The sequence below is a fragment of the Ranitomeya imitator genome, chromosome 10 (genome assembly GCF_032444005.1).
Source record: "Ranitomeya imitator isolate aRanImi1 chromosome 10, aRanImi1.pri, whole genome shotgun sequence".
Taxonomy (NCBI): domain Eukaryota; kingdom Metazoa; phylum Chordata; class Amphibia; order Anura; family Dendrobatidae; genus Ranitomeya; species Ranitomeya imitator.
In genome coordinates, this window is record NC_091291.1 from 35,472,642 (window position 1) to 35,499,924 (window position 27,283).

The window sequence follows — 27,283 nt, forward strand, 5'->3', positions numbered from 1 at the left end:
AAAAACATCATTTACCTGCAGATATTGGGGTAATCTACAGGTACATGGCATTTTTTATCAGGTGTACTGGAACAGCGGCTACAGGGACAAAATTGTTTTGTTCTCCCTGCAGCTGCTCGCTTCAAGTCATCACTGCACAGAGGCAGAGAGAGGCGCATAGAGAGAGGCACAGAGAGAGACAAACAGGCAGAGAGAAATCGGCTCAGAGAGAGGCACAGACAGGGAGAGAGACACAGAGGCAGAGAGAGGCACAGACAGGGAGAGAGAGGCAGAGAGACTCAGAGAGGCACAGACAGGGAGAGAGACACAGAGGTAGATAGAGGCACAGACAGGGAGAGAGACACAGAGGCAGAGAGAGGCACAGACAGGGAGAGAGAGGCAGAGAGACTCAGAGAGGCACAGACAGGGAGAGAGGCACAGACGGAGAGAGACACAGAGGTAGATAGAGGCACAGACAGGGAGAGAGACACAGAGGCAGAGAGAGGCACAGATAGGGAGAGAGGCACAGACAGGGAGAGAGACGGAGAGCGAGGCACAGACAGGGAGAGCGAGGCACAGACAGGGAGAGCGAGGCACAGACAGGGAGAGCGAGGCACAGACAGGGAGAGCGAGGCACAGACAGGGAGAGCGAGGCACAGACGGAGAGAGCGAGGCACAGACGGAGAGAGCGAGGCACAGACGGAGAGAGCGAGGCACAGACGGAGAGAGCGAGGCACAGACGGAGAGAGCGAGGCACAGACGGAGAGAGCGAGGCACAGACGGAGAGAGCGAGGCACAGACGGAGAGAGCGAGGCACAGACGGAGAGAGCGAGGCACAGACGGAGAGAGCGAGGCACAGACGGAGAGAGCGAGGCACAGAGAGAGAGAGAGGCACAGAATGAGATAGAGAGGCACAGACAAGGAGATAGAGAGGCACAGACAGGGAGAGAGAGGCACAGACAGGGAGAGAGAGGCACAGAATGAGATAGAGAGGCACAGACAAGGAGATAGAGAGGCACAGACAGGGAGAGAGAGGCACAGACGGAGAGAGAGAGGCACAGACAAGGAGATAGAGAGGCACAGACAAGGAGAGAGCGAGAGGCACAGACGGAGAGAGAGAGGCACAGACGGAGAGAGAGAGGCACAGACTGAGAGAGAGAGGCACAGACGGAGAGAGAGGCACAGACGGAGAGAGAGGCACAGACGGAGAGAGAGGCACAGACGGAGAGAGAGGCACAGACAGGGAGAGAGAGGCACAGACAGGGAGAGAGAGGCACAGACAGGGAGAGAGAGAGGCACAGAATGAGATAGAGAGGCACAGACAAGGAGATAGAGAGGCACAGAATGAGAGAGAGGCACAGACAGGGAGAGAGAGGCACAGACGGATAGAGAGGCACAGACAGGGAGAGAGAGGCACGGACAGGGAGAGAGAGGCACAGACGGATAGAGCGGCACAGACGGATAGAGAGGCACAGACAGGGAGAGAGGCACAGACAGGGAGAGAGAGGCACAGACAGGGAGAGAGAGGCACAGACGGAGAGAGAGAGAGGCACAGACGGAGAGAGAGAGAGGCACAGACGGAGAGAGAGAGAGGCACAGACGGAGAGAGAGGCACAGACGGAGAGAGAGGCACAGACGGAGAGAGAGAGAGGCACAGACAGGGAGAGAGAGGCACAGATGGATAGAGCGGCACAGACGGATAGAGAGGCACAGACAGGGAGAGAGAGGCACAGACAGGGAGAGAGAGGCACAGACAGGGAGAGAGAGGCACAGACGGAGAGAGAGAGGCACAGACGGAGAGAGAGAGGCACAGACGGAGAGAGAGAGAGAAACACGGAGATATTTTTCTTAGCATTTTGGGTAACCATTATTTTCAATGGTGTTCAGGTTCTGGTGGAAGTTTGGGTACTGTTCTGGTACCCGAACTGAACTTTCTAAAAATCTTAGGTCAGGTACCAGAACCTGAACTTCCACCGGTCCGCCCATCCCTACTTCCCGGCACTTTGACAGCTTGTTCGAGCAGCTGCAGGGAGAATAAAATATAATGTTCTCCCTAGTAAGCCGCAAAGACATGATTTAAATGCAATTTACCTCCAGATTACCACTTTTTCTACAGGTAAATACGACTTTTGGAGGCGACAGATTCTTTTTAAATTGTTCACTTAGTAACAGGGAGAGCGAGGCACAGACAGGGAGAGCGAGGCACAGACAGGGAGAGCGAGGCACAGACAGGGAGAGCGAGGCACAGACGGAGAGAGCGAGGCACAGACGGAGAGAGCGAGGCACAGACGGAGAGAGCGAGGCACAGACGGAGAGAGCGAGGCACAGACGGAGAGAGCGAGGCACAGACGGAGAGAGCGAGGCACAGACGGAGAGAGAGAGGCATAGAGAGATAGAGAGGCACAGAATGAGATAGAGAGGCACAGACAAGGAGATAGAGAGGCACAGACAGGGAGAGAGAGGCACAGACAGGGAGAGAGAGGCACAGAATGAGATAGAGAGGCACAGACAAGGAGATAGAGAGGCACAGACAGGGAGAGAGAGGCACAGACAGGGAGAGAGGCACAGACGGAGAGAGAGAGAGGCACAGACAAGGAGATAGAGAGGCACAGACGGAGAGAGAGAGGCACAGACGGAGAGAGAGAGGCACAGACTGAGAGAGAGAGGCACAGACGGAGAGAGAGGCACAGACGGAGAGAGAGGCACAGACGGAGAGAGAGGCACAGACAGGGAGAGACAGGCACAGACGGAGAGAGAGGCACAGACAGGGAGAGAGAGAGGCACAGAATGAGAGAGAGGCACAGACGGAGAGAGAGGCACAGACGGATAGAGAGGCACAGACAGGGAGAGAGAGGCACAGACAGGGAGAGAGAGAGGCACAGAATGAGATAGAGAGGCACAGACAAGGAGATAGAGAGGCACAGAATGAGAGAGAGGCACAGACAGGGAGAGAGAGGCACAGACGGATAGAGAGGCACAGACAGGGAGAGAGAGGCACAGACAGGGAGAGAGAGGCACAGACGGATAGAGCGGCACAGACGGATAGAGAGGCACAGACAGGGAGAGAGGCACAGACAGGGAGAGAGAGGCACAGACAGGGAGAGAGAGGCACAGACGGAGAGAGAGAGAGGCACAGACGGAGAGAGAGGCACAGACGGAGAGAGAGGCACAGACGGAGAGAGAGGCACAGACGGAGAGAGAGGCACAGACGGAGAGAGAGGCACAGACGGAGAGAGAGGCACAGACGGAGAGAGAGGCACAGACGGAGAGAGAGGCACAGACGGAGAGAGAGGCACAGACGGAGAGAGAGGCACAGACGGAGAGAGAGGCACAGACGGAGAGAGAGGCACAGACGGAGAGAGAGAGAGGCACAGACAGGGAGAGAGCGGCACAGACGGATAGAGCGGCACAGACGGATAGAGAGGCACAGACGGATAGAGAGGCACAGACAGGGAGAGAGGCACAGACAGGGAGAGAGAGGCACAGACAGGGAGAGAGAGGCACAGACAGGGAGAGAGGCACAGACAGGGAGAGAGAGGCACAGACAGGGAGAGAGAGGCACAGACGGAGAGAGAGAGAGGCACAGACGGAGAGAGAGGCACAGACGGAGAGAGAGGCACAGACGGAGAGAGAGGCACAGACGGAGAGAGAGAGAGGCACAGACAGGGAGAGAGAGGCACAGACGGATAGAGCGGCACAGACGGATAGAGAGGCACAGACAGGGAGAGAGAGGCACAGACAGGGAGAGAGAGGCACAGACGGAGAGAGAGAGAGGCACAGACGGAGAGAGAGAGGCACAGACGGAGAGAGAGAGAGGCACAGACGGAGAGAGAGAGAGGCACAGACGGAGAGAGAGAGAGGCACAGACGGAGAGAGAGAGAGAGGCACAGACGGAGAGAGAGAGAGGCACAGACGGAGAGAGAGAGAGGCACAGACAAGGAGATAGAGAGGCACAGAATGAGAGAGAGGCACAGACGGATAGAGAGAGAGGCACAGACAGGGAGAGAGAGGCAGAGAGACTCAGAGAGGCACAGACAGGGAGAGCGAGGCACAGACAGGGAGAGAGAGAAACACGGAGATATTTTTCTTAGCATTTTGGGTAACCATTATTTTCAATGGTGTTCAGGTTCTGGTGGAAGTTTGGGTACTGTTCTGGTACCCGAACTGAACTTTCTAAAAATCTTAGGTCAGGTACCAGAACCTGAACTTCCACCGGTCCGCCCATCCCTACTTCCCGGCACTTTGACAGCTTGTTCGAGCAGCTGCAGGGAGAATAAAATATAATGTTCTCCCTAGTAAGCCGCAAAGACATGATTTAAATGCAATTTACCTCCAGATTACCACTTTTTCTACAGGTAAATACGACTTTTGGAGGCGACAGATTCCTTTTAAATTGTTCACTTAGTAACATAGAGGTAGATGTAGAAATACAATGTTTAAAGCACTTGTATGTGTTACAAAATTGTATTTCATTCGTCATTTTTTTTAAAACACATATAACTGATAACTAAATAATTCAATGTATGTTGCACAAATGATCAAACTATCGGCATAAAAAGGCATCTGAGAATATGCCTCTAATAATTCAATACAAAACATGGGAAAATCTAGCAAATCCCATTCTTTGCTTTCCTGGGCTTGGGTCAATCATCCCATATTAATATTAAATGGAGAGATTATTCTGCAGTAAATATATACATTTTTTTTTCTTTTCATCACTATTATTTACTTTCAGCTTTTCATTATATTAATTATTAATTTACTCGATTTTTTTTTCAGTTTTGTTTTACGGGCATTTTATTATTTTTATGGTGATATCTTGTTATACATTCGTGCATTAAGAATATTGTACATTTTTATTTAAAACCTGAGCGTTTTCAAAACAAACAAACAAAAAAAAAAAAAGTAAATAAAATAACCATTATTTATCCCAAAATGGCATCATAATAATAAACGCCAATGATCAATACATGGAGAAGAGCAATTGTATCTGCTGTGCCTTGGTCCGGCATGCAGTCCTCCATGGCATTTTCTGTGCCTGGCATCTGATGTCCAATAGTATTCAATAATGGAAAAAATTGTAACATGTTTTCTCCATCGTCTCATTGGGGGACACAGGACTGTGGGTGTATGCTACTGCCGCCAGGAGGCTGACACTAAGTAGGTATAAAAAAAAAAAAGTTAGCTCCTCCTCCATAGTATACACCTTGCCACTGGCCCTGACAGCTCCAGTTTATGCTTAGTGTCCGTAGGAGGCACATCTCTGGGTTTTCCCAGATGCTTTTTTTCTCTTTCTCTGAAGATAAGACCGGGGCGACGGACCCTTTTGAAGGGGTCCGATCTCCCCAAACCAACAATGGGCGAGCAAGTGGAGTGTCGCCTCCACGTATCCTCTCCCGCGACGTGGGATTTTTTTGCCGGACTAAGAACCTGACCACCCTGAGGTAACGGAACCCTAGGTTGTACAGGCATTCATTCCTTGTCCGTGCAGCCTCCACTTCATCACCAATGCACGGCTACGGTGTTTAAAGGAGGCAGACGGTCCCTCTCCTCACCTTCTGAAGGGTGTAAGGAGTTAGGGTGCCTGCACCGTCTTTTTTATATATGTATATATATTTATATGTGGATTTTTTTGGTCTAACCTCATCCGCTGTCAGAGGGCTGCACAGGGGGCTCCTGCTTCATCGCGCGTTCTGCTGGTACTGCACAGGTGGCGACTATTATCCGGCGCTGTGCTGGTTTTCAGCGTTATTCCCCACAAGCAAACTTCAGCAGGGGCATGGGCGGAAGTCCCGCCCCTTTTTTCGGCGGTTTCCTGTTCTCTAGGCAGCCTGAGGCATTATGGATCTTGTAGTCTGAACATGGGCGGAAGTCCCGCCCCTTTTTCGGCGGCTTCCGGTTTTCTGTACGGCCTGTGGCATTATGGGTCTTGTAGTCTGGGGGAAGTCCCACCTCCATCGGCGGCGGTTTACTTCCGGTTTCGAGCACCCAGCTTTCCCGGGAGAGCAGGGGAAGGAGTGAAATCTAGTTCCCTGCTTCGGCCTAAACCGGGTCCATGTGCGGTACCTCCTCCCACTTTTTCAAGCATCCGCCCTGTAATTTAGTATACAGTTAGGTCCATATATATTTGGACAGAGACAACATTTTTCTAATTTTGGTTATAGACATTACCACAATGAATTTTAAACAAAACAATTCAGATGCAGTTGAAGTTCAGACTTTCAGCTTTCACTTGAGGGTATCTGTTGTGAATTCTGTGGCAGAGCTCCCTCCTGTGGTCACAAGTGGTACTTCGGCTGATTCTCTCTGGGAGCTTCCGTTTGTGGAGGAAAGTGGTACTGCGGCTTCTGAGTTTCCTCCCTCAGGTGATCTGGTGAGGTCGTTAGGTGCTTCTCTACTTAACTCCACCTAATGCTTTGATCCTGGCTTCCTGTCAATGTTCCAGTGTTGGACTTGTTTATCCCTGGATCATTCCTGTGGCCTGCTGCTCTGCATAGCTAAGTTCTTCTTTGCTATTTGTTTGCTATTTTTTCTGTCCAGCTTGTCTAATTTGTTGCTGGAAGCTCTGGGACGCAAAGGGTGTACCTCCGTGCCGTTAGTTCGGTACGGAGGGTCTTTTTGCCCCCTTTGCGTGGTTTTCTTTAGGGTTTTGTGTAGACCGCAAAGTTATCTTTCCTATCCTCGCTCTGTTAAGAAAGTCGGGCCTCACTTTGCTGAATCTATTTCATATCTACGTTTGTCTTTTCATCTTAACTCACAGTCATTATATGTGGGGGGCTGCCTTTTCCTTTGGGGTATTTCTCTGAGGCAAGGTAGGCTTATTTTCTATCTTCAGGCTAGTTAGTTTCTCAGGCTGTGCCGAGTTGCCTAGGCAGAGTTTGGCGCAATCCACGGCTGCCTCTAGTGTTGTTTGGAGAGGATTAGGGATTGCGGTCTGCAGAGTTCCCACGTCTCAGAGCTCGTTCTATGATTTTGGGTTATTGTCAGATCACTGTATGTGCTCTGACCGCTATGTTCATTGTGGTACTGAATTGCCTTTCATAACAGGTATCCACATTAAAATTGGATGAAGGGTTTAGGAGTTTCAGCTCCTTAACATGTGCCACCCTGTTTTTAAAGGGACCAAAAGTAATTGGACAGATTCAATAATTTTAAATAAAATGTTCATTTTTAGTACTTGGGTTGAAAACCCTTTGTTGGCAATGACTGCCTGAAGTGTCGAACTCATGGACATCACCAGATCCTGTGTTTCCTCCTTTTTGAAGCTCTGCCAGGCCTTCACTGCGGTGGTTTTCAGTTGCTGTTTGTTTGTGGGCCTTTCTGTCTGAAGTTTAGTCTTTAACAAGTGAAATGCAAATCTCAATTGGGTTGAGATCAGGTGACTGACTTGGCCATTCAAGAATATTCCACATCTTTGCTTTAATAAACTCCTTGGTTGCTTTGGCTTTATGTTTTGGGTCATTGTCCATCTGTAGTATGAAACAACAACCAATCAGTTTGGCTGGATCTGAACACACAGTATGGCTCTGAAGACCTCAGAATTCATTCGGCTGCTTCTGTCCTGTGTCACATCATCAATAAACACTAGTGACCCAGTGCCACTGGCAGCCATGCACGCCCAAGCCATCACACTGCCTACGCCGTGTTTTACAGATGATGTGCTATGCTTTGGATCATGAGCTGGACCACGCCTTCGCCATACTTTTCTCTTTCCATCATTCTGGTAGAGGTTGATGTTGGTTTCATCTGTCCAAAGAATGTTCTTCCAGAAATGTGCTGGCTTTTTTAGATGTTTTTTAGCAAAGTCCAGTCTAACCTTTTTATTCTTGATGCTTATGAGTGGCTTGCACCGTGCAGTGAACCCTCTGTATTTACTTTCATGCAGTCTTCTCTTTATGGTAGATTTGGATATTGATACGCCGACCTCCTGGAGAGTGTTGTTCACTTGGTTGGCTGTTGTGAAGGGGTTTCTCTTCACCATGGAGATTATTCTGTGATCATCCCCCACTGTTTTCTTCCGTGGGCGCCCAGGTCTTTTTGCATTGATGAGTTCACCAGTGCTTTCTATCTTTCTCAGGATGTACCAAACTGTAGATTTTGCCACTCCTAATATTGCAGCAATTTCTCGGATGGGTTTTTTCTGTTTTCGCAGCTTAAGGATGGCTTGTTTCACCTGCATGGAGAGCTCCCTTGACCGCATGTGTATTTCACAGCAAAACCTTCCAAATGCAAGCACCACACCTCAAATCAACTCCAGGCCTTTTATCTGATTAATTGAGAATGACATAACGAAGGGATTGCCAACACATGTCCATGAAATAGCCTTGGAGTCAATTGTCCAATAACTTTTGGCCCCATTAAAAACAGAGTGGCACATGTTAAGGAGCTGAAACTCCTAAACCCTTTATCCAGTTTTAATGTGGATACCCTCAAATGAAAGCTGAAAGTCTGAACTTCAACTGCATCTGAATTGTTTTGTTTAAAATTCATTGTGGTAATGTCTATAACCAAAATTAGAAAAATGTTGTCTCTGTCCAAATATATATGGACCTAACTGTATATGTGTGATTTGCACAGGAAACATGGTTCAGTGTTTGAGAGCATACGGGGACACAGGACTGGGGTAAGCGCTACTTCCCTCAGCCTGACAACAGTATTTGTTCTAGACCTAGTAGCTCATAAGGAGATACGGAGCATAGCGGCTTTAGAGTCATCATGTCTAGAAACCCTAAGACTCACTCAGTTCTGTATTCCTCATGCATTACCTGTCGGTCTGCTTTTCCGCATACGCAAAGTAACCATCTCTGTGAGGCTTGTGATTCCGAGCGCGTGCAGGAGCCCCCGTCTGCTACCCTGCCTGTTACCCCGCCGGCTATCCTGCCGGGTGTGCCTGTACCTGGGTCGGCAGTGTCTCCCCCTGAGTGGGTCATATCATTAACGCAGTCTATGGCGTCTCTAACAAAGGCGGTTGAGTCCCTTCAAGCCCCTGTCAGGGACATTCATCCGCCTGTTTTGGAAAGATCCTCCGATTTTCAGGATCCTCCGGCCTGCAGGGGCCGTACTCCCTCTAGGCAGACACAGGGGAAACGATCCCATACAGCGTCTCCCGGTCCGTCAGGTGCATCAGCATCTTTGAATCCCGTCTCTCGATCTCCCCCTCCTGCGGAATTGAGTGAACATGGTTCGGACTATGACTCAGAGGGGTCTTTTGATTTAGAAGCTCCTGGTTATCAGGAATCTGTTGACAGTCTCATTGAGGCCGTTAACCAGACTTTGGGAGTAGAGGATGTGGCCACCTTACCTTCTGGTCATAAGGTGTCCTTTAAGAAATTCAAGCAACCTCATAGGGTGTTTTCTACTCATCCTGAGTTTGAGGATCTAGTCCAACGTCACATGGAGCGACCAGATAAGCGTTTCTTAGGCCATAAGGCCCTAGGTGCAAGGTATCCTTTCGCTCCAGAGCTTTGTAAAAAATGGGCAGAATCCCCTTCAGTGGATCCTCCCGTGTCCCGTTTGGCCTCTAGTACGTTGCTGTCTCTTCCTAATGGGTCGTCTATTAAGGATCCGACTGATCGGCTCCTAGAGAGTCTAGCTCGGTCTCTGTTTGAGGCTTCAGGGTCAGCCCTCGCGCCGTCTTTTGCGGCCACATGGGTTGCCAAAGCTATGATAGCTTGGTCAGAGTCCGTAACTAAGGCTCTTCAGGATAAGGGGTTTCCTGTAGAGGTGATAGAGATGTCAAATCAGATATCTTTAGCAGGAAATTATCTGATTAATGCATCCTTGGGTGCGGCAAATTGTTCAGCATTGGCTGCGGCAAATGCTATTGCTATCAGAAGGGCCCTATGGCTAAGAAATTGGCGGGCGGACTCTACTTCAAAAAAGTCCCTTACATCCCTCCCTTATCAAGGTGTCCGTCTTTTTGGCGAAAAACTGGATCAGCTTATATCTGATACCACGGGAGGTAAAAGTAATTTCCTTCCTCAACAAAAGGTTAAGCAACCTTTTCGTCGCCAATTTCAAGCAAGATTTAAATCCTTTCGTAACTCCCGGTGGTCTGCGGCACCAAGCGCAGGTCCCCCAAGTCGGCCTGTCCAAGACAGGGAGCACAAGGTCTCCTATAGGGCCAATCCATTGGCAAGAATGCGGTATCAACCATCAAGATCTAGGGGATCTAGATATCCTCGATCTTCGGCTAAATGACTGGAGGCAGCCTCTCGTCGCTTTCAACAGGGTAGGCGGTCGCCTACTACTGTTCCATCAGTCCTGGCTGTCAGTTGTTCAAGACAGATGGGTAAGAGACCTGGTGGTTTCAGGGTACAAAATAGAGTTTTCCTATCTCCCTCCAGGCCGTTTTTTTCCATCCAGTCTTCCCAGTTCAAAAACCCGTCTAAGAGCTTTATTCAGAGCAGTCGAGTCTCTTCAGTCCAACGGGGTCATTGTCCCTGTTCCAAAGGAAGAAAGGTTCAAAGGGTTTTATTCAAATCTGTTTACGGTTCCCAAAAAGAATGGGACCGTGAGACCCATTCTGGACCTAAAGTGTCTAAACAAATTCATCAGCACTCGTCGCTTCCGTATGGAATCTCTCCGCTCGGTCATTGCGGCTATGGAAAGGGGAGAATTCCTGGCTTCCATAGATATTCAAGACGCCTATCTGCACGTTCCTATATTTCCTCCTCATCAAAAATTTCTATGGTTTTCCATAGGCGAGCGACACTTCCAATTCACTGCATTACCTTTCGGGCTCGCAACTGCTCCCAGGGTGTTCACGAAGGTGATGGCAACAGCGGTGTCAATCCTGCACGCTCGAGGCATAGTCATTCTGCCTTACTTAGACAATCTCTTAGTCAAAGGACCAACTTTTCAGGCATGCAGGGACAACGTCAACATCTCTTTGGACACCCTAGCTCGTCTAGGGTGGCTGGTCAATTTAAAGAAGTCATCTCTAGTACCATCTCGGAAGATCTCTTTTTTAGGGATGATCTTCGACACCTCTCGGGGGCTAACTATTTTACCCCAGGACAAGGTGCTTTGTCTCCGGCAGGAGGTAAAAATTCTTCGGCAGCCGAGTTTCCATTCAATCCGGTTCTGCATGAAGGTCTTGGGCAGGATGGTAGCAGCTATAGAAGCGGTTCCATTCGCCCAATTCCATCTTCGTCCACTCCAACAGGCACTTCTGTCAGCCTGGGACAGGAGTCCTTTGTCTCTCAACCTCAGGTGTCGTCTGTCTCCTGGGGTCAGGCAATCCCTGATATGGTGGATGAGGAGTTCATCCCTACTTCAGGGGAAAGCCTTTCCTCCAGTTCATTGGCTGGTAGTCACTACGGACGCCAGCCTTCTCGGTTGGGGAGCAGTGTTTCTCCAGCACACGGCTCAGGGTCGTTGGTCCCCAAGGGAATCAACCCTTCCAATCAACCTGTTGGAGATAAGGGCAATTTGGCTGGCCTTGCAGCACTTTCACTATCTTCTGGCGGGTCGCCCGGTGCGGATCCAATCGGACAATGCCACGGCCGTGGCCTACGTAAATCATCAGGGGGGCACTCGCAGCAGATCAGCCATGCGCGAGGTAGGACAAGTCCTCCGCTGGGCTGAGAACAATCACTCTGTGATCTCGGCAGTTTACATCCCGGGCAAGGAGAACTGGACAGCGGACTTTCTGAGCCGACAGGGTCTTGCGCCCGGGGAATGGTCTCTTCACCCCGATGTTTTTCGGCAGATATGTCTACGCTGGGGAATCCCGGACGTGGATCTAATGGCCACTGGGTCGAGTACCAAAGTACCCAGGTTCGTTGCACGGTTTCGAGATCCAGGAGCAATTGCCGTAGACGCACTAGTCCTATCTTGGAACCAATTTCGTCTTCCATATCTCTTTCCCCCTCTGGCGCTGCTTCCAAAGGTCGTCAGGAAGATCAAGTTAGAGGGAGTTCCGGCAATTCTAGTCGCCCCAGATTGGCCTCAGAGGTCATGGTACGCAGACCTAGTTCAGCTGATCGTCGGGGTTCCTTGGCAGCTACCAATGCAGCCAGATCTTCTGTCGCAGGGGCCGATATTCCACCAGAACTTAGAGGCCCTGCGTTTGACGGCTTGGCCGTTGAATCTTGGATTCTGACCCAGGCCGGTTTTTCTCAGAAAGTAGCCTCAACTATGGTTAATGCTCGAAAGACAGCTTCAGCACGCATTTACCACCACACCTGGAAAGTCTTTCTCTCATGGTGCAGGAAGAAGGGTCTTCCTCCTCTTCGGTTTTCCATTCCTAATGTCCTAGCTTTTCTCCAATCTGGTCTAGACTCAGGTCTCGCTCCAAGTACCCTTAGGAGGCAAATATCCGCCTTATCGGTTCTTTTCCAGCGCAGGATCGCTACCAATCTGCAAGTAAAACTTTTTTGCAGGGAGTCTCTCATATAGTCCCTCCTTACAAAGCTCCGATAGAAGCTTGGGACCTTAATTTGGTCTTGAGTGCTCTTCAGGAACCTCCATTTGAACCCCTCCAAGATGTTCCTTTAAGGTACCTTTCTTGGAAGGTTTTGTTTCTGGTAGCTATAACATCCATTAGGCGGGTATCGGAATTAGCGGCCTTGTCCTATCATGCGCCGTTTCTACAATTTCATCAGGATAAGGTGGTGCTGAGATCAGCACCTTCCTTTCTGCCAAAAGTAGTCTCCTCATTCCACATTAATGAGGACATTGTCTTGCCTTCTTTTTGTCCTGCGCCTACACACCGGGTGGTAAAAGCTCTCCATACTCTAGATTTGGTGAGAGCTCTGAGAAGATACGTTTCTTGGACCGCTTCTTTTCGAAAGACGGATGTTCTGTTCGTTCTTCCTGCGGGTCATAAAAAGGGACTCACAGCCTCTAGATCGACCTTAGCCAGATGGATAAGAAGCACTATTCAGGAGGCCTACCGTATCAAGGGTGCAGCCATCCCGGCTGGGATCAGGGCACACTCTACTAGGGCGGTAGGGGCTTCGTGGGCGCTTCGGCACCAAGCTTCAGCAGAGCAGGTTTGCAAAGCGGCCACTTGGTCCAGCCTGCACACTTTCTCTAAACATTATAATATCCACACTCAGGCCTCTGCTGATGCAAGTTTGGGAAGGAAAATTCTTCAGGCTGCGGTATCACACCTATAAGCGGTAAGTGCCTAGGGGTTTTCTTCCAGTGAGTCTTCTTCCCACCCTGGGACTGCTTTGGGACATCCCACAGTCCTGTGTCCCCCAATGAGACGATGGAGAAACAGGGATTTTTGTGTTACTCACCGTAAAATCCTTTTCTCCGAGTCGTTCATTGCGGGACACAGCTCCCTCCCTATTCATTTTATTTGTCTATGGGGTTGTTCAGACTGTAGTATTATTCTAGACATGTTGTCTTTGTTCTAATGCTGTTTTGTTTTCTCTATCTCCTACTGCTTGTGCACCAAACTGGAGCTGTCAGGGCCAGTGGCAAGGTGTATACTATGGAGGAGGAGCTAACTTTTTTTTTTTATACCTACTTAGTGTCAGCCTCCTGGCGGCAGTAGCATACACCCACAGTCCTGTATCCCCCAATGATCGACTCGGAGAAAAGGATTTTACGGTGAGTAACACAAAAATCCCTGTTTTTGGTACCGGTACTTAAAAAAACGCTTTTAGATTATGGTCAAAAATTAAAGAAGAAAAAAAATGCTATTACCAAACTTCCTGTGTTCTTAAAGGGATGTTTCATGGTGGGAGACTCTGGGGTCTTGGGATCAACTGATCCGACAATGCTTGCGATTTTTTTTAAAGCTTTATTTTGAAAGTTGGTCTTCAGTTTAAGCCATTTTTGCAAATCTGTGATTTAACCGAAAAAATGTAGTAATTCGCGGAAATTTTAAGTTAGCAAAATTGCCTAAAACATGTAGCCGTGTGGGTGTCTCTTTTCCCAGAACTCTGTTCCATTTCTTATTGTCTGCTCAACAAAGTTCCTCATTTTTTTTTTTTCTGCTGCGTTTGCTCAATTTTTTCTGTGGCCAGAGTCAAAAATAAGCAACAACAACAATGGTGTAATAAGAAAAAATCCACCTCCGATCAAGGGCTGGATCCCAGGTTTAATTTTTATGCAGCTTCTATTAATGCTACCGAGCAAGAATTCCAATTTTACAATTTACTTCTTACCTAAAAAGCTGCTCCATTCGCAAGAACAGAGGGATTTTTAACTTTATCGTGTAATGCTACTTGCCTAGGTTACCTGCTCCCTACTGCAGGTTATCAGGCTGTGGAGTCGGTAAGCCAAACCCCTGACTCCCGACTCCTCAATTTCCATTGCACCGACTCCACCAAAATGGGCTTCGACTCCATGACTCTGACTCCAGAGTGAGTAAGCCAAACCTCCGACTCCTCAATTTCCATGAATCTGACTCCACCAAAATGGACTCAGATTCTCTTGACTCCACAGCCCTGATCAGAGGTGGCCGGTCTCCCAGGCTCTAGTGTGTGGTTTGCTGTATAGCATGCAAGCTTAGCTCTGAACCTGGCTGGTTCGGCCATCTTCAGCGCTCCCACAATGCAACAGGTGCAAAGCCTCCTCTTGTAGCTGTTAGAGTTGAGGGATCCAGGTGCTAGGCACTTCCAGACAATTGAGAAAACTCCTGAAGATTAATGGAAAATTATGAATAAAAATAGGAATAAATTTAATTTAAACCACAAAGCGTTTCGCCTGCGAACAGCCTTCCTCAGGTGTCTTAAAAGCAATGAATACAATGAGTTTACAAGCCTTGCAGTATGAGATAGTGCCCAGTTCTGACCAGGGCTGTGGAGTTGGAGTCGGAAGTTGGAGCCCATTTTGGTGGAAACTGAGTCGGTGTCATGGAAATTGATGAGTCTGAGTCGGAAGAGGTTTGGCTTACCGACTCCACAGCCCTGGTTCTGACCAGCAACCATGTCATTGGCCTAAACTGTTAGTCTCATGAGTGTACCACACCGCCGGCATGCACAATACTGGGAGGCAGAGGAGCATTGTGCTCATGAAGAAGCTAGATTTGCCAACCCTTTTAAGCATTTGTCACATAGCAGCAAGCAATTGCTCAGGTAACGCCATGCCAATATGCTCAACTGAATGGGCACCTTATGTCAGTAGTGGGCAACGTCAAGGCCATCCCTTAAGCATCTGACTTCTCAACCTATTAGACCCCTACTTTTCCTTAAAGGGAACCTGTCACGTTGTGCATGAAGTCCGATCTATGGGTAGCACGGAATAGAGGAGGAGAAGCAGCTGAGTACACTGGTACAGTGAGGACAATAAGGCTATGTTCACACATTGCGGTTTTTACCGCGGAACCGCGGCGATTTCGCAGCTGCGGGTACGCAGCAGTTTCCATAGCGTTTACAGTAACATGTAAACCCTATGGAAACTGCAAACCGCTGTGCACATGCTGCGGGAAAAAACGCGCGGGAACGCAGCGGTTTACAACCCGCAGCATGTCACTTCTTTGTGCAGAATCGCTGCGATTCTGCACCCATAGGAATGCATTGATCCGCTTACTTCCCGCATGGGGCTGTGCACACCATGCGGGAAGTAAGCGGATAATATGCGGGTGGTACCCGGGGTGGAGGAGAGGAGACTCTCCTCCAGGCCTCGGGAACCATATTTGAGTAAAATAAAATAAAATAAAAAAATCATGATATACTCACCTCTGAAGTCTCAGCGCTGCACGCGGCCGTCTGGTCTCAGGTTTGCTATGCGACCAGGACCTGCGGTGACGTTGCGGTCACATGACCGTGACGTCACGAAGGTCCTGGTCGCACAGCATCTTTGGAACTGGACCGCCGCCTGCAGCGCCGAGGAGATCGGGACATCAGAGAGTGAGTATATCATGATTTTATTATTTTTAACATTACTATTGATGCTGCATATTGCTGCATATGCAGCATCAATAGTAGGGGTAAAATCCCGCAGCGGAACCCGCAGGACAAACCGCGATAAATCTGCAGGGATAACCGCAGCGGGTTTGCCCTGCAGATTTATCAAATCCGCTGCGGGAGAACCCGCAGGGACAGGACGCTATGTGTGAACATAGCCTTAGTATTCGATACACAGCCAATTTTGCAAGTTTTTCCCACCTACAAAGAATGGAGAGGTCTGTAATTTTGTATCGTAGGTTACACTTCTAAAAATAAAAAAAAAAAAAGCATAAAATCACGTTATATGATTTTTACATAATTTAATGGCATTTTTTTTATTTTATTTCCTTGCTACACCATGTTCTTTAATTTCCCAACAAGAACAGACTCCTCACTTGTTATCTAGATGCCCAAGAAGGCTCTCGTAAGTAATGCTAGATGTAGACAGCACTGATCATAGGTTTCTCACGGAGGAGATAAGACTTTGTTCTAGGAATATTAGTGTTGTGTGGTTACCTTGTCGCTAGGATTAGTGCATCCACTATTATGACCTATCGATTCAATTTACATCCTAGTCAATACTCAGCAGTGTAGCCCGGACCATGGATATTGTATATGAAAAGCACTCTGTCAATTTATTACATATGCAAATGAGAGGCTTTGCACAAAAAAAACATCTCCTTGATTGACTTTGACTTCCAAAGTTCTTTATATGAAATGTCAGGAAATTGCTTAATCATCAGTTCTGTTGTTTTGGTTTGTTTATTCCATTTTATGTTAGGCGTCATGATCAGGCTGAGGGGCAGGTCAAGGTTAAAGGTGCCCACTAAAGGGTCAAGGCTGTGGCCTACAGGTCCAGCAGATGAACACATTTGTAAGTTGCTTGGAGCCGATCACTTCTAGGCTCTATTTGGTATCTGATAACTCACAAATAACCTACTAGATGTTCCAGGTATGTCCTGTGTGTACAATGATAACAGCAAAGATCATGATGAAACTAGATCATGTAGATGGTGACTAGGCCCTCAGAACAACTTCTTCTAAGCCTAAACCTGGAAGAGGTGTTTTGTTTGTTTTTCTTGTTTGACCATTATCAAGCTATTGATCATTTATAGAGCGTTAAAAAAAGGAACAGTGGTTGCACACACATTAGGGCCCCCATACACATTATATGAAAAGTTGGCCAGACCTACCAATCTTGGTGGTTTTGGCCAACTTGCCTCCTGAGTGTCCCCCGACAGAGAAGTATCTGGTAGTTGAGATTTCAATACTCCATCCTTTTGTTTCGAGGGGAGATAAGTCGCTGCCAGAAGAGTCTGGCAGTAACCTTCTCTCTTCTTCATGAATGCACACGAGCACTTGGCCAAGTCAAGCACTCACGTGTGGGGGAGTTGTCGGAGATGGCTTCCTGCCGAACAAATGACAGCTATTTTACGTGTATCGCCAGCTCCAGCTTTTTCCAACTTTTTCATTCAAAGGGTTTTCCTCATCTCGGTCATTAATGACTCCGTCTAGGCTCCCACCATTGGGGGTAGAACTACCAGACCAACTGAGAGCAGCTGAGCTATGCTTTTTCTGTAAGGCAAAGTCACACACAAGGTTTTTTCACCTTATATTCTATTTCACTTGCCGAGTAAATCTAGTGAATGGACATGAATGTCATCTTCGTTCTGTCCGATTTTCAGTGACTGGTTGCTAGAAGAAGCTTGAGAAACCTTGATCGGTTTCTATTTTTTTTTTTTGGATGAAGAGCTGATGGTTAAAACAGAAACCAAATGGAGACCATAATCGGCTAAAAGTTGGATGTGGCAAAGCCATCCATTATTTTGTGTACTAGAGAAAAAATGACTTCTCGTCATCTAACTCCCATAGAAATGTTTTTCCATAGCTCCACCAACCATGGTCAGAAGCCTTAACATAGTAATTCCCATCTCCATCATGGAAGGATAAACCGGGGTAAACCATTTCATTTTTGTTAAAATGTCAGCCCTAAACAGTGGGTTTAACCGTCCCGAAAGTGCATATTCCAGCACATGTCTACTAGATGTCTCGCGTACATTGTCTACTAATGGCACCTCCAAATGGGTTTTATCCCTCATTTTACAACACTGTGTTAATGAAGGTTATCCTGACAGTAATAATTATGTTCCAGAATTCATTGTTTTAGTATTTTTTTCTGTTACCTTGCCTTATCTTTTTTTAAAAAAAACAAACAAATATTCCCAAAACTAGAAAATGGGTAAGAACGGAATGTGTCTTACGTTTTTTTCTTTAATGACGAGGACACAGTGGTGACTTGTTCCCAACATGCAGATATTCGGTCTTCTCTATCGCATGCTCAATGCTTGAAAGATCTAAACAAATAAATGATTTTACTAGGAGCCGGGAGGACTGAAAGGACCTTTATTGCTTTGTGGGTGATTATTTTGTTTTCCCAATTCAAGTGATGATATGAAAAATAATAATTTGCGTTCAGGTAACGAGATGGACACGTAAAATAAATACTTTCTACACGCGTATTTATTCTAATTCTGCACTAAAGTGAACACAGCATTTATCACATAGGCACTACATAGAGCATTGTTCCCCAACTCCGATCCTCAAGAGCCACCAACGGGTCATGTTTTCAGGATTTCCTTAGTATTGCACAGGCGATTGAATGCTTGCCTGTCCAGGTGATGCAACTAACACCTGGGCAATACTAAGGAAATCCTGAAAACATGACCTGTTGGTGGCTCTTGAGGACCGGAGTTGGGGAACACTGACATAGGGGATCGGTGCTGGTGATCGGACTGATGTGACCATCACTCATCTCCAAAACAATGGGGCCCGGCCTCGCATTCTGCCCTGCCGCAAAGCCACAGTAATTCCCAGTCCAGATGGATTTATTTCACATTCTTTATACAGACCGCTGGCACCCTGACCCAAACTCAACAGCGGCATAGGTAGGTCTGAGTTTGGGCATTGTGATTTATCTACAGACCTTGATTTATGGCTGTTTGAAGACGTTGGAATATTGGATATTGCATCGCAGAAATACCTTGTGATGCAGTCCAAGGTAGCGGAGGTCCCTGTTTGATGGTGGTAAAGTTATGACAGCAACAGGGACTAGGACGGTGTTGGACTTGATCATGGCAGATTCCATACGATCCTTGAAGCACGCCTAATTGCATTTTCTACTACTACAATACAGGTTGTCAAGGGTTAAACAGAAACTTTACGCTATAACAAATAGTTGTCAACCAAGTCTAAATACATAAAAGTTGAAACAGCGCGACAGAACGGGGAAACTGAGGGATGTATATTCTTTTATAGTATGTTGCTGAGCTGGATGTCGGAGAAGTGACAGGAAACCGTCCCGACCAAAACTTTTGCATCCCTTAAAAGTGCTGACTGTGAGTTCTGAGTTCTGCAATGAGCAGCAAAGCAGAACTGTGGGACTAGAGACTTTCGACAATACGGTTTGATTCTCTGCTTTCTTGCCTCCAACGGGGGCAATCCTGACTATTCCTCTTACTATCGCTGAATAAGAGGGCAATTCTGCCATTTAAGCGTAGTGATAAAAGTGAAAAGTGGTAGCCAGATCCTAAAGCTCAACAACCCTAATGCAAAATCTGTATTTGTGTACTTATCTAGTACTATGCTATGTATCCGTGTGGTGCACGACTGTTGGGCTGTGGCCTATTAATTAATTTGGTTGGTTGAGATTAGCCCCCCCAAAAAAAGTCTCTCTTTCGGAACGATGAAAGTTCTGCAACTTTCTAATACACTTTTTGTTTCATTTCCTCAATGTTTTTGAGAGTTCTGACATCTTTTCATTCACTAATATCAGGCAGAGGTTAGTAAACTTATCTAACCTGAATTCTTTTCAGGTTAGGGTTTTCTACAAATGTATCCTCTAGGCAATCTTCTGTGAGCTAATCCTACTGGACTCCATTGTAGCAAACTAAGCTCACAGAGGTTTGTCCAAAGTTTGCGTACTAGAATAACGAACGCTATAAGCTGGAAGAAGTCTCTACTTATTTTTAACCCATTGATGAATAATAAAATGTTTTAATTCACGGACCACAAACGCAAAAATGAAGAAAAAAAAAATCGATAATTTTTTTTGAAAATTAACCAATAGTTAAATGGTATTTACACTTTTGCAAACTGCTGCTTTTTATTGGTTCCGGTCCATCTAGATTTCAAACAATAGAACATTTTTCCTAATGGTCTTTCATTTTCAAATATCCTGCTGTTTTGATTCTACAGCACCTGTGTTTCCATGGTAACAGACTACAAACAAATCCTGTGTGTAGTCTGATTTTACAGTTACGTTTTATTTTTTTCTGTCTTACTTTTAGTTGTATTTTACAAACTGTAAATAAGGAATTGATGATATTATGTGATGAATATTAGGGACAGCTCATCAAGTAGCAAATAAATCCTCATTTTGTTTAAAAAAAAAAAAAAAAAAAAAAAACGTTTAAATCGAGTATTCCTCTTCAGGAATGTTTCTGTTCTCACAATACTTAATGATCAGCAGTTTTCAGAGGAAGTTTAAAGGTTTTCTTTTATTTATTTTTTAAAGGGAACCTGTCACCCCGAAAATCGCGGGTTAGGTAATCCCACCGGCATCAGGGGCTTATCTACAGCATTCTGTAATGCTGTAGATAAGCCCCCGATGTTACCTCAAAAAGGAGAAAAAGACGTTATATTATACTCACCCAGGGGCGGTCCCGCTGCTGGTCAGGTCGGATGGGCGTCTTCGGTCCGCTCCGGCGCCTCCCATCTTCTTTCCATGACGTCCTCTTCTGATCTTCAGCCACGGCTCCGGCGCAGGCGTACTTTGCTCTGCCCTCTTGAGGGCAGAGGATAGTACTGCAGTGCGCAGGCGCCGGAAAGGTCAGAGGCCCGGTGCCTGCGCACTGCAGTACTATCCTCTGCCCTCAACAGGGCAGAGCAAAGTACGCCTGCGCCGGAGCCGTGGCTGAAGATCAGAAGAGGACGTCATGGAAAGAAGATGGGAGGCGCCGGAGCGGACCAGAGACGCCCATCCGACCTGACCAGCAGCGGGACCGCCCCTGGGTGAGTATAATATAACGTCCTTTTCTCCTTTTTGAGGTAACATCGGGGGCTTATCTACAGCATTACAGAATGCTGTAGATAAGCCCCTGATGCCGGTGGGATTACCTCACCCGCGATTTTCGGGGTGACAGGAAAAAAAAACATGACTCCTTTTAAACCCTCTGCTTCTCTAACCACTGCCATTTCCCCACTGGACTATGTGCCAATTATGTTGGCATGAATGTCACAGCCAATTAGTGACTGAATTTGGTGTTTTCTCAGATTGTCCAAATTTAATTACCGTATTATAGTTTTAAGACAATATACATCACCCTTGTTTTCCTGAAGCATCTTCTTACACCCAAGCCTCTGCTGGTACGCTGGTATCTAAAATACACCATGTCTTTGTAATTTCATTACGGTTGTTTTTCCTAATAGTAATGTACCAGAAGAATATTTTGGCACCACTTTATCCCCTTCTCGACTTCACCATGTGTGTCTTGTTCTTCTAGGTGCTGTTTGCAATTACTGTAAGAAGAAAGAATCTGAGCTGCACCAGAAGGAGGTGAGTGGATCTTTGAAGGAGGCGTGCAGTGATATTTAAGATGCACAAATGGTCTCGTATGAGTTGCAAAGCCAGCCTCCTTTCCCAGCATGGCCTAAATAAAGGTGGAAGGGCTTAATCTAAGCTAAGTCAGTCAAGCCCCTCCGACACGCGCTGGCACACACAAATTTGGTCTGTGTATGTCGGATCGATTTTGGAAGTGGCAGGGACAGTAAGAGGGGTCTGAAATCTGGACGTCAACAAAGTTTCAGCATTTAAAGTATATTATTTCATTCAAATAATCCCTATTTACATCCTGCAAATTTATTAGTTGATCTCTGAAATAAAAATAAAATATTATAAGTGCCAGCAATTAATGTATTGAAGCTGTATCAAACTTCTGGAATTTGCTCAGCCCATTGCCTAAGGGCACCATATTGAATTTAGGAAATGAAGTGTTCTTTTTCAGGCTTTGCACACCTCCACAATTGCTTCCTATGGGAAGCAACGTCAGGCAACGGTCTGAATAGTTCTAATTAATCGTTTCTACCATTTTGCTGCTGCAGAGTGACTGCAGATCCCTTTAGTACTTTTAGCAAAAATTGTAATAATCTGTTAGAGCTCCTGGTTCTGATGGCTCTTTCTGCTCTCTTGCTTCGGCAAAGGGTTTAGACACGCTTTTTCTTCTGCGGTCGAAATATATCTCCAGTAGGGCAGAGAAAAAAAGGCTATAGAAAAAGGATGAAATAAGTGCAGGATAGAAGCTGTGACCTCACGGAACCCAGCCTATATTAGTGAGCGAGACACTCCCTCTAGCAAGATAAAAAAAAAAAATCTTAAACCTCGATCAGGGGTTCTGAAAATGAATGAAGATTCTGAAACCTAGTGCAATATTATTAAAGGTAACTAGTATTATATGTATAAAAAAAAATCACTTCTTATACCTCTAAATATATGTCTGAAATATCTGCCGATTCAAAGAACTAAAATCACACCTAGCTAGTCCAACGCGCCGTTCTACTAGGGAACAGTGTGCTAATCCAGACTTCTACTGAGATACATGAAAATGGTGAGAAAACGCGATGACCGAATAAAGACGCCGCGAGTTTTGCCGAGCTCTTCCCCATATTCTCTCTCGCAGGTGGCTCACCTTGGTTCCCTAGAAGAGAAGTTCTCTCGCCTCTGGACTCAATGCCAACGCTGTCAGGGAAGTTTACACGAGGACGTCCTATGCACAAGGTGAGGAGCGTGGAAAAGTGATGTGAGATCTGACCCGGGCATAATGCGGAAGATCTATATTTATGAAGGCCACATGACCTATTTTTGGGAACACAATAATAGTCGACTGTCATCGCCTTATGTCAACTTTCATGGAAATACTCTTTATTGGGAGCTGACCTTAAAGGGACACATACTTGCCCTTCCATTAGTGAGGGCATTATGAGCCGTACTGTACGTGGGCCTACGTGATCAGGACATTACTGTGTAATGGTCTCATTGATACATTAATATTGGGATTAATCGCACCTGTTTCTTAGTGATAGGTGAACCGACTGCCCAGATTGGTTGTACAGTGGCTTCACACCGCATCAGACACTTTGGTACAGTATCGGCTTGCAATCTGTGCTCCTGTATAGACACTTCCAAATTCCCAAGGGAAAAACAAACTGGAGCTTATCCAGATACAAATTCCCTGCCCCGCTCGCCAGCTGCCAGGGGTGGGGTGAATATGGCCCTCGGTACGTGTGTGCTTAGAAATATGGCTCCCAAAAGATCCCTTATCATTGCAGCTGAGGGAAAACTGTCTTTCGCAGTGCCCGGGACCTGGCGGCAGGTGCTGGCTGCACACAACCGTCGCGGAGATACTTCATGTCTATAGCTCGGGTACAAAGGTCCATGAGAAAAGGCAGAGAGACTGACAGCCGCAGTGCTTTATGGCAGCTTTGTTTTCCTACCGAACAGCTCGAAATTTACAGCATTCATAAATTAAGTCTACGTAAAAGTGAACGAGGAGGCGGGGGAGCGATCCGGCATTTACCGTGGATAGCAGAGGAATTTTCGGTTAGCGATACCACGACCCTTTCTATTTATTTATTTTTTTACTGTGTACCTATTTTCAGATACACAGATTTTGGATGGACTGGATGTATGTGAGAGGTTGTCCCCTGTCCGTCCATGTGTCCTCACAGAGGAGAGTTCCCCCCGGCTAGTATCCATGTGCAGATCGGCTGCCGTCCCGGGGCACCGGCCATGTCAATGTCCACTTGTAATGCTACACATCCCTCTGGGAGTTCAGCTCTAACCTCCAGCGAGTTGCTGTTATCATCAGGGGTTAAAGAAGCCGAACCCCAAGCAATGCTCAAGCTTCTTTTTTCCAAGGTCCATGTATGTTACACGTCGGTAGGGCTTGTATCGAGCAGCCTCCGGAACATCATTTACAATGGAAGCCGGCTGTGTTATCCAGCCAGCACCTGCCTCTCATAGCAGTGATAGGAGACAGCGGTTTAACCATTTAAACTTTACGTTCAGCCTCTGACATCGATATTTAATAGACACGATCCTTTCTTATCGCCAGTTGCCCCACTTGATTGCGGAGTGACATTGGGTTGATATTGGCCCCCGCCCTACCGCCTGTGTACTCTTATAAAGGACATCTGTTATCTCTATATACTGCAATACCAATGTATCGCAACGTATAGGGCAAACGATCACTGGATCAAGTCCATTTAGGGGACGAAAAAATACGTAAAAGATAACGAACATTTATAAAAAATATTAAAAATGAATTAAAAGAAGTGTAAATCAATCCCTTTGCCCGATGCTAAAAGGAAATTAAGAAATAAGCATATCCTATCAATTTAAAGTATAACATTATTTAACCAGCACCGTAAAGCAAAAGAAAAATCAAAACGCCAGAATTGCTGTTTTTTTTTTCGATTATTCCACCTCCCACCAAAAAGATATCAAATGTACCCCAAAATAATAGCAATGAACACTGCAGGTTGGTGTGTACAAAAGCAAGTCTTCACACAAATCCATTGCCGGAAAAGTGAAAAAAAAAAAAAGGGTTTTGTTTTGGGTTTTTATTTGGGGGGGGGGGGGGGGGGATTCCACTTTTTATCAGCATTTCACTGCACTTGGATTTTTTTTCGTATTTAAGACATAATGATGTCTTTGAAAACTAAATCTCCTATGGCTGTGTAGACGCAAAAAAAAAAAATGTTATGGCTCCTTAGAAGAGGGGTAGGAAAAACGAAAGTGAATCGGTTAGGGGTTAAATGGGTTCTCTTGCGGACCTACCAGCTATGTGATTAGATATATTACCTGTCCGGCATTTGGGGAAAAAATAACGCAGCGGTGAATACATGATAAGTTTCGAATCTTACGCTTGCAAATAAAAGAATGTGAACCCTCATAGCAAAGATATTCGCTGAAGAAAAATAAGTTTCATTGCGGGAATAAAAGTGTCATGGGATAAAATGAATATCACCCAGGACGGATCCTGATTTATTGACCTGAGATAGGTGCAGTCATTGACTCCTCGTTCAGTTCTCCACCTTTGTCATAACACAAGGAGTGTCGACAGGTGACCCTATGGTCTTTCAGGGCTGGTAGCATATGTACGAGGTATAGTCAGGCGTGGTGGCCATTACTGGGTTCCAGAACGATGGTCAGATTTTTTCAATGGGACCGGAGCCGAAATGTTGTAACTAATAAATTCTCTATGAAGGACTTTTCTTCTCCAAAATACTAGAAAAACCCATAAATTTGGTCGTGCTAGTGTTTTTTAATAGTCAAATTGACAATTTTTGACTTGTCTCCTGCATCAGTAAGTGTAACTGGGTGATAACCATTCATGACCATTACATGGCCCGTCAGCTGGCATCCCTTACCTTAGCCACAAACACATAACTTCTACGTCTAGTAGAACTGGACTGGAAGGAAAAGTATACTATATTGCGGGAGGAACATCTGCGTGAGGGCAATTGTGTGGCCTAAATGTGGCCATACCCATGAGATAGGTGACGGATAAGCGTTTGTTCGGTAGACCGCTATCTCTGTTGATTCCCCCATACACAAGTGGTCCTCTAGGTTGACCGGTCAAGTGTTTTTCACAAGGAGAAAGCCGCTGCCAAATGACTTTAGCAGTGGCTTGTTTAGGCTGAAAACCAACAGCCGAAACATCATATGTTGGGGGAGAGTTGTGAGGCTACATGGCACCAAGTAATGGACCAGATAACCAGTTGCCTTCCAACAAATGTCCTGAGCAATGTGAGGGCAAAATCCACATGGGTAGGAAAGCTGTCCCAGCAGTGATAACTAACCATAATAATCAAAATATCAGACATCCCACTTTGTCCCTCATTCAACGTCAATCCAGAATCATTCTAACTTCTATATTTTCTACCCTTTTAAATCCTTATGCTTTGCTTCACAGTCGTGACTGCCCCATATTCTACATGAGAAAGAAGGTACAAAAGGACCTCGATGACCAGGAGAAGCTGATCCAGCGATTTGGACCTCCTGTTTGGTAACCACCATTACCCTCGTGTGAGAACCAAAAGCACAGGCTTGAATGACTATAATATTGAGCCAAAACTATTGCAGCCATAAGCTTCCTCTTACATGAACTTCCTCCAGATATAAAATGTAGGCCTTCCTAATCTCCGAATGTCAGACTTTAGCAAGCGGCAAATCTCAGCATTGGGTTACTTTCTGCACTCGTCAAGATGTCCATGACTTGAAGAAATCATAAGCTGGTTTGAAGGTCTTGTACGAGTCTGGGATCCTGCGCACACAATCGACTCTTGGATCAACATCTTGGGTTTTTCACTTGCGCCGGTGTAAGCAGCCTCTGTCTGTAACCGATGACTGATAGAGCGGACTGTCTCTATTGTCATTCCGACGGAGGACCTTCTTTCCGATGAGTGAAATGAGTTAACGACTCTGTTGGATTTTTTTTTCAGTATAGTTTTGGAATTATTTTGCCTTTTTTGTCATGTTTTATACCAATATTGAATAAAAAATAGTTTTGACTTTATTTGTTCCTTGTTCTTTTTGTATTAACGAGACAGAGCTATGGAAATTAATTTCGAATTTGTGTCTGATTCTTTCATAAGACAGTGAAACTTGGGTTTGGTGTGGTCACACTTAGAAGGTGCGAGAGGACAACACTTGGCGGTGAGTGATATCTCATGGTAGAAGCATAGTTATTTAATACAAGCACTTGATGTGTTAATATTTTTTTCTATTATGAGTTGTACATTGTTTTTTTTTAGTTCTCAAGGCAATGATCATCATGTCCAGAACAAGGTTTGTACAGCCATGAATGGTAAAGGTTTTCTCATTGATGTTCTGCAGATGCTTTTAATATGGGGTCATCTTGGCTTGTTTCTGCTGTAGAGCATATTCTTAGGAAAAGCAGAAAAACCTACTCATGTGGAGTACAGATGATGGCAGTGATGAGTCTGAGTGCTTATGATGGCAGTGACTGAGTCTTCTGCTTATCAGGACCATCTACTACAGCAGCTTCTCCCGAGAGCTAGTGACATACAGGAGCTGAGCTGAGGAGTAAAAGGAGATGGACAGTTCTGGTTGAACGCGCAGCTGCTGAAAATGTAGTAATTCCATCACTGCCATCATCTGTACTCCATTCTGATATAAGTGCCGTTGAAGGCAACGAATAGACTGGGGAAAAACAGGAAGTTTGGAAGTTACTTATGCGGATTTTTTTTTTTTACAGGAAGAAAGACAAAGCCTCTAATAAAGTGATTTGGAAAGTTTCATAACTTTCGATATTGGACAAAATTATTTAAAAAAAAAAAAAAAAATGAAAATGGTTAGGAAATATTTCACAACC

General features: G+C 46.1%; 1 protein-coding gene across 1 annotated transcript in view; it reads left to right on the forward strand.

The window, feature by feature from the left end:
- The window catches only part of POLD1 (DNA polymerase delta 1, catalytic subunit), a 121,566-nt gene extending 95,102 nt beyond the window's left edge, over nt 1-26,464 (forward strand). The window contains exons 25-27 of the mRNA XM_069741876.1: nt 21,392-21,444; nt 22,565-22,662; nt 25,862-26,464. Coding sequence (XP_069597977.1) covers nt 21,392-21,444; nt 22,565-22,662; nt 25,862-25,958 — 248 coding nt within the window. The 3' untranslated portion in view covers nt 25,959-26,464. The remainder of the gene's footprint in view (nt 1-21,391; nt 21,445-22,564; nt 22,663-25,861) is intronic.
- Nucleotides 26,465-27,283: the final 819 nt, after the last annotated feature.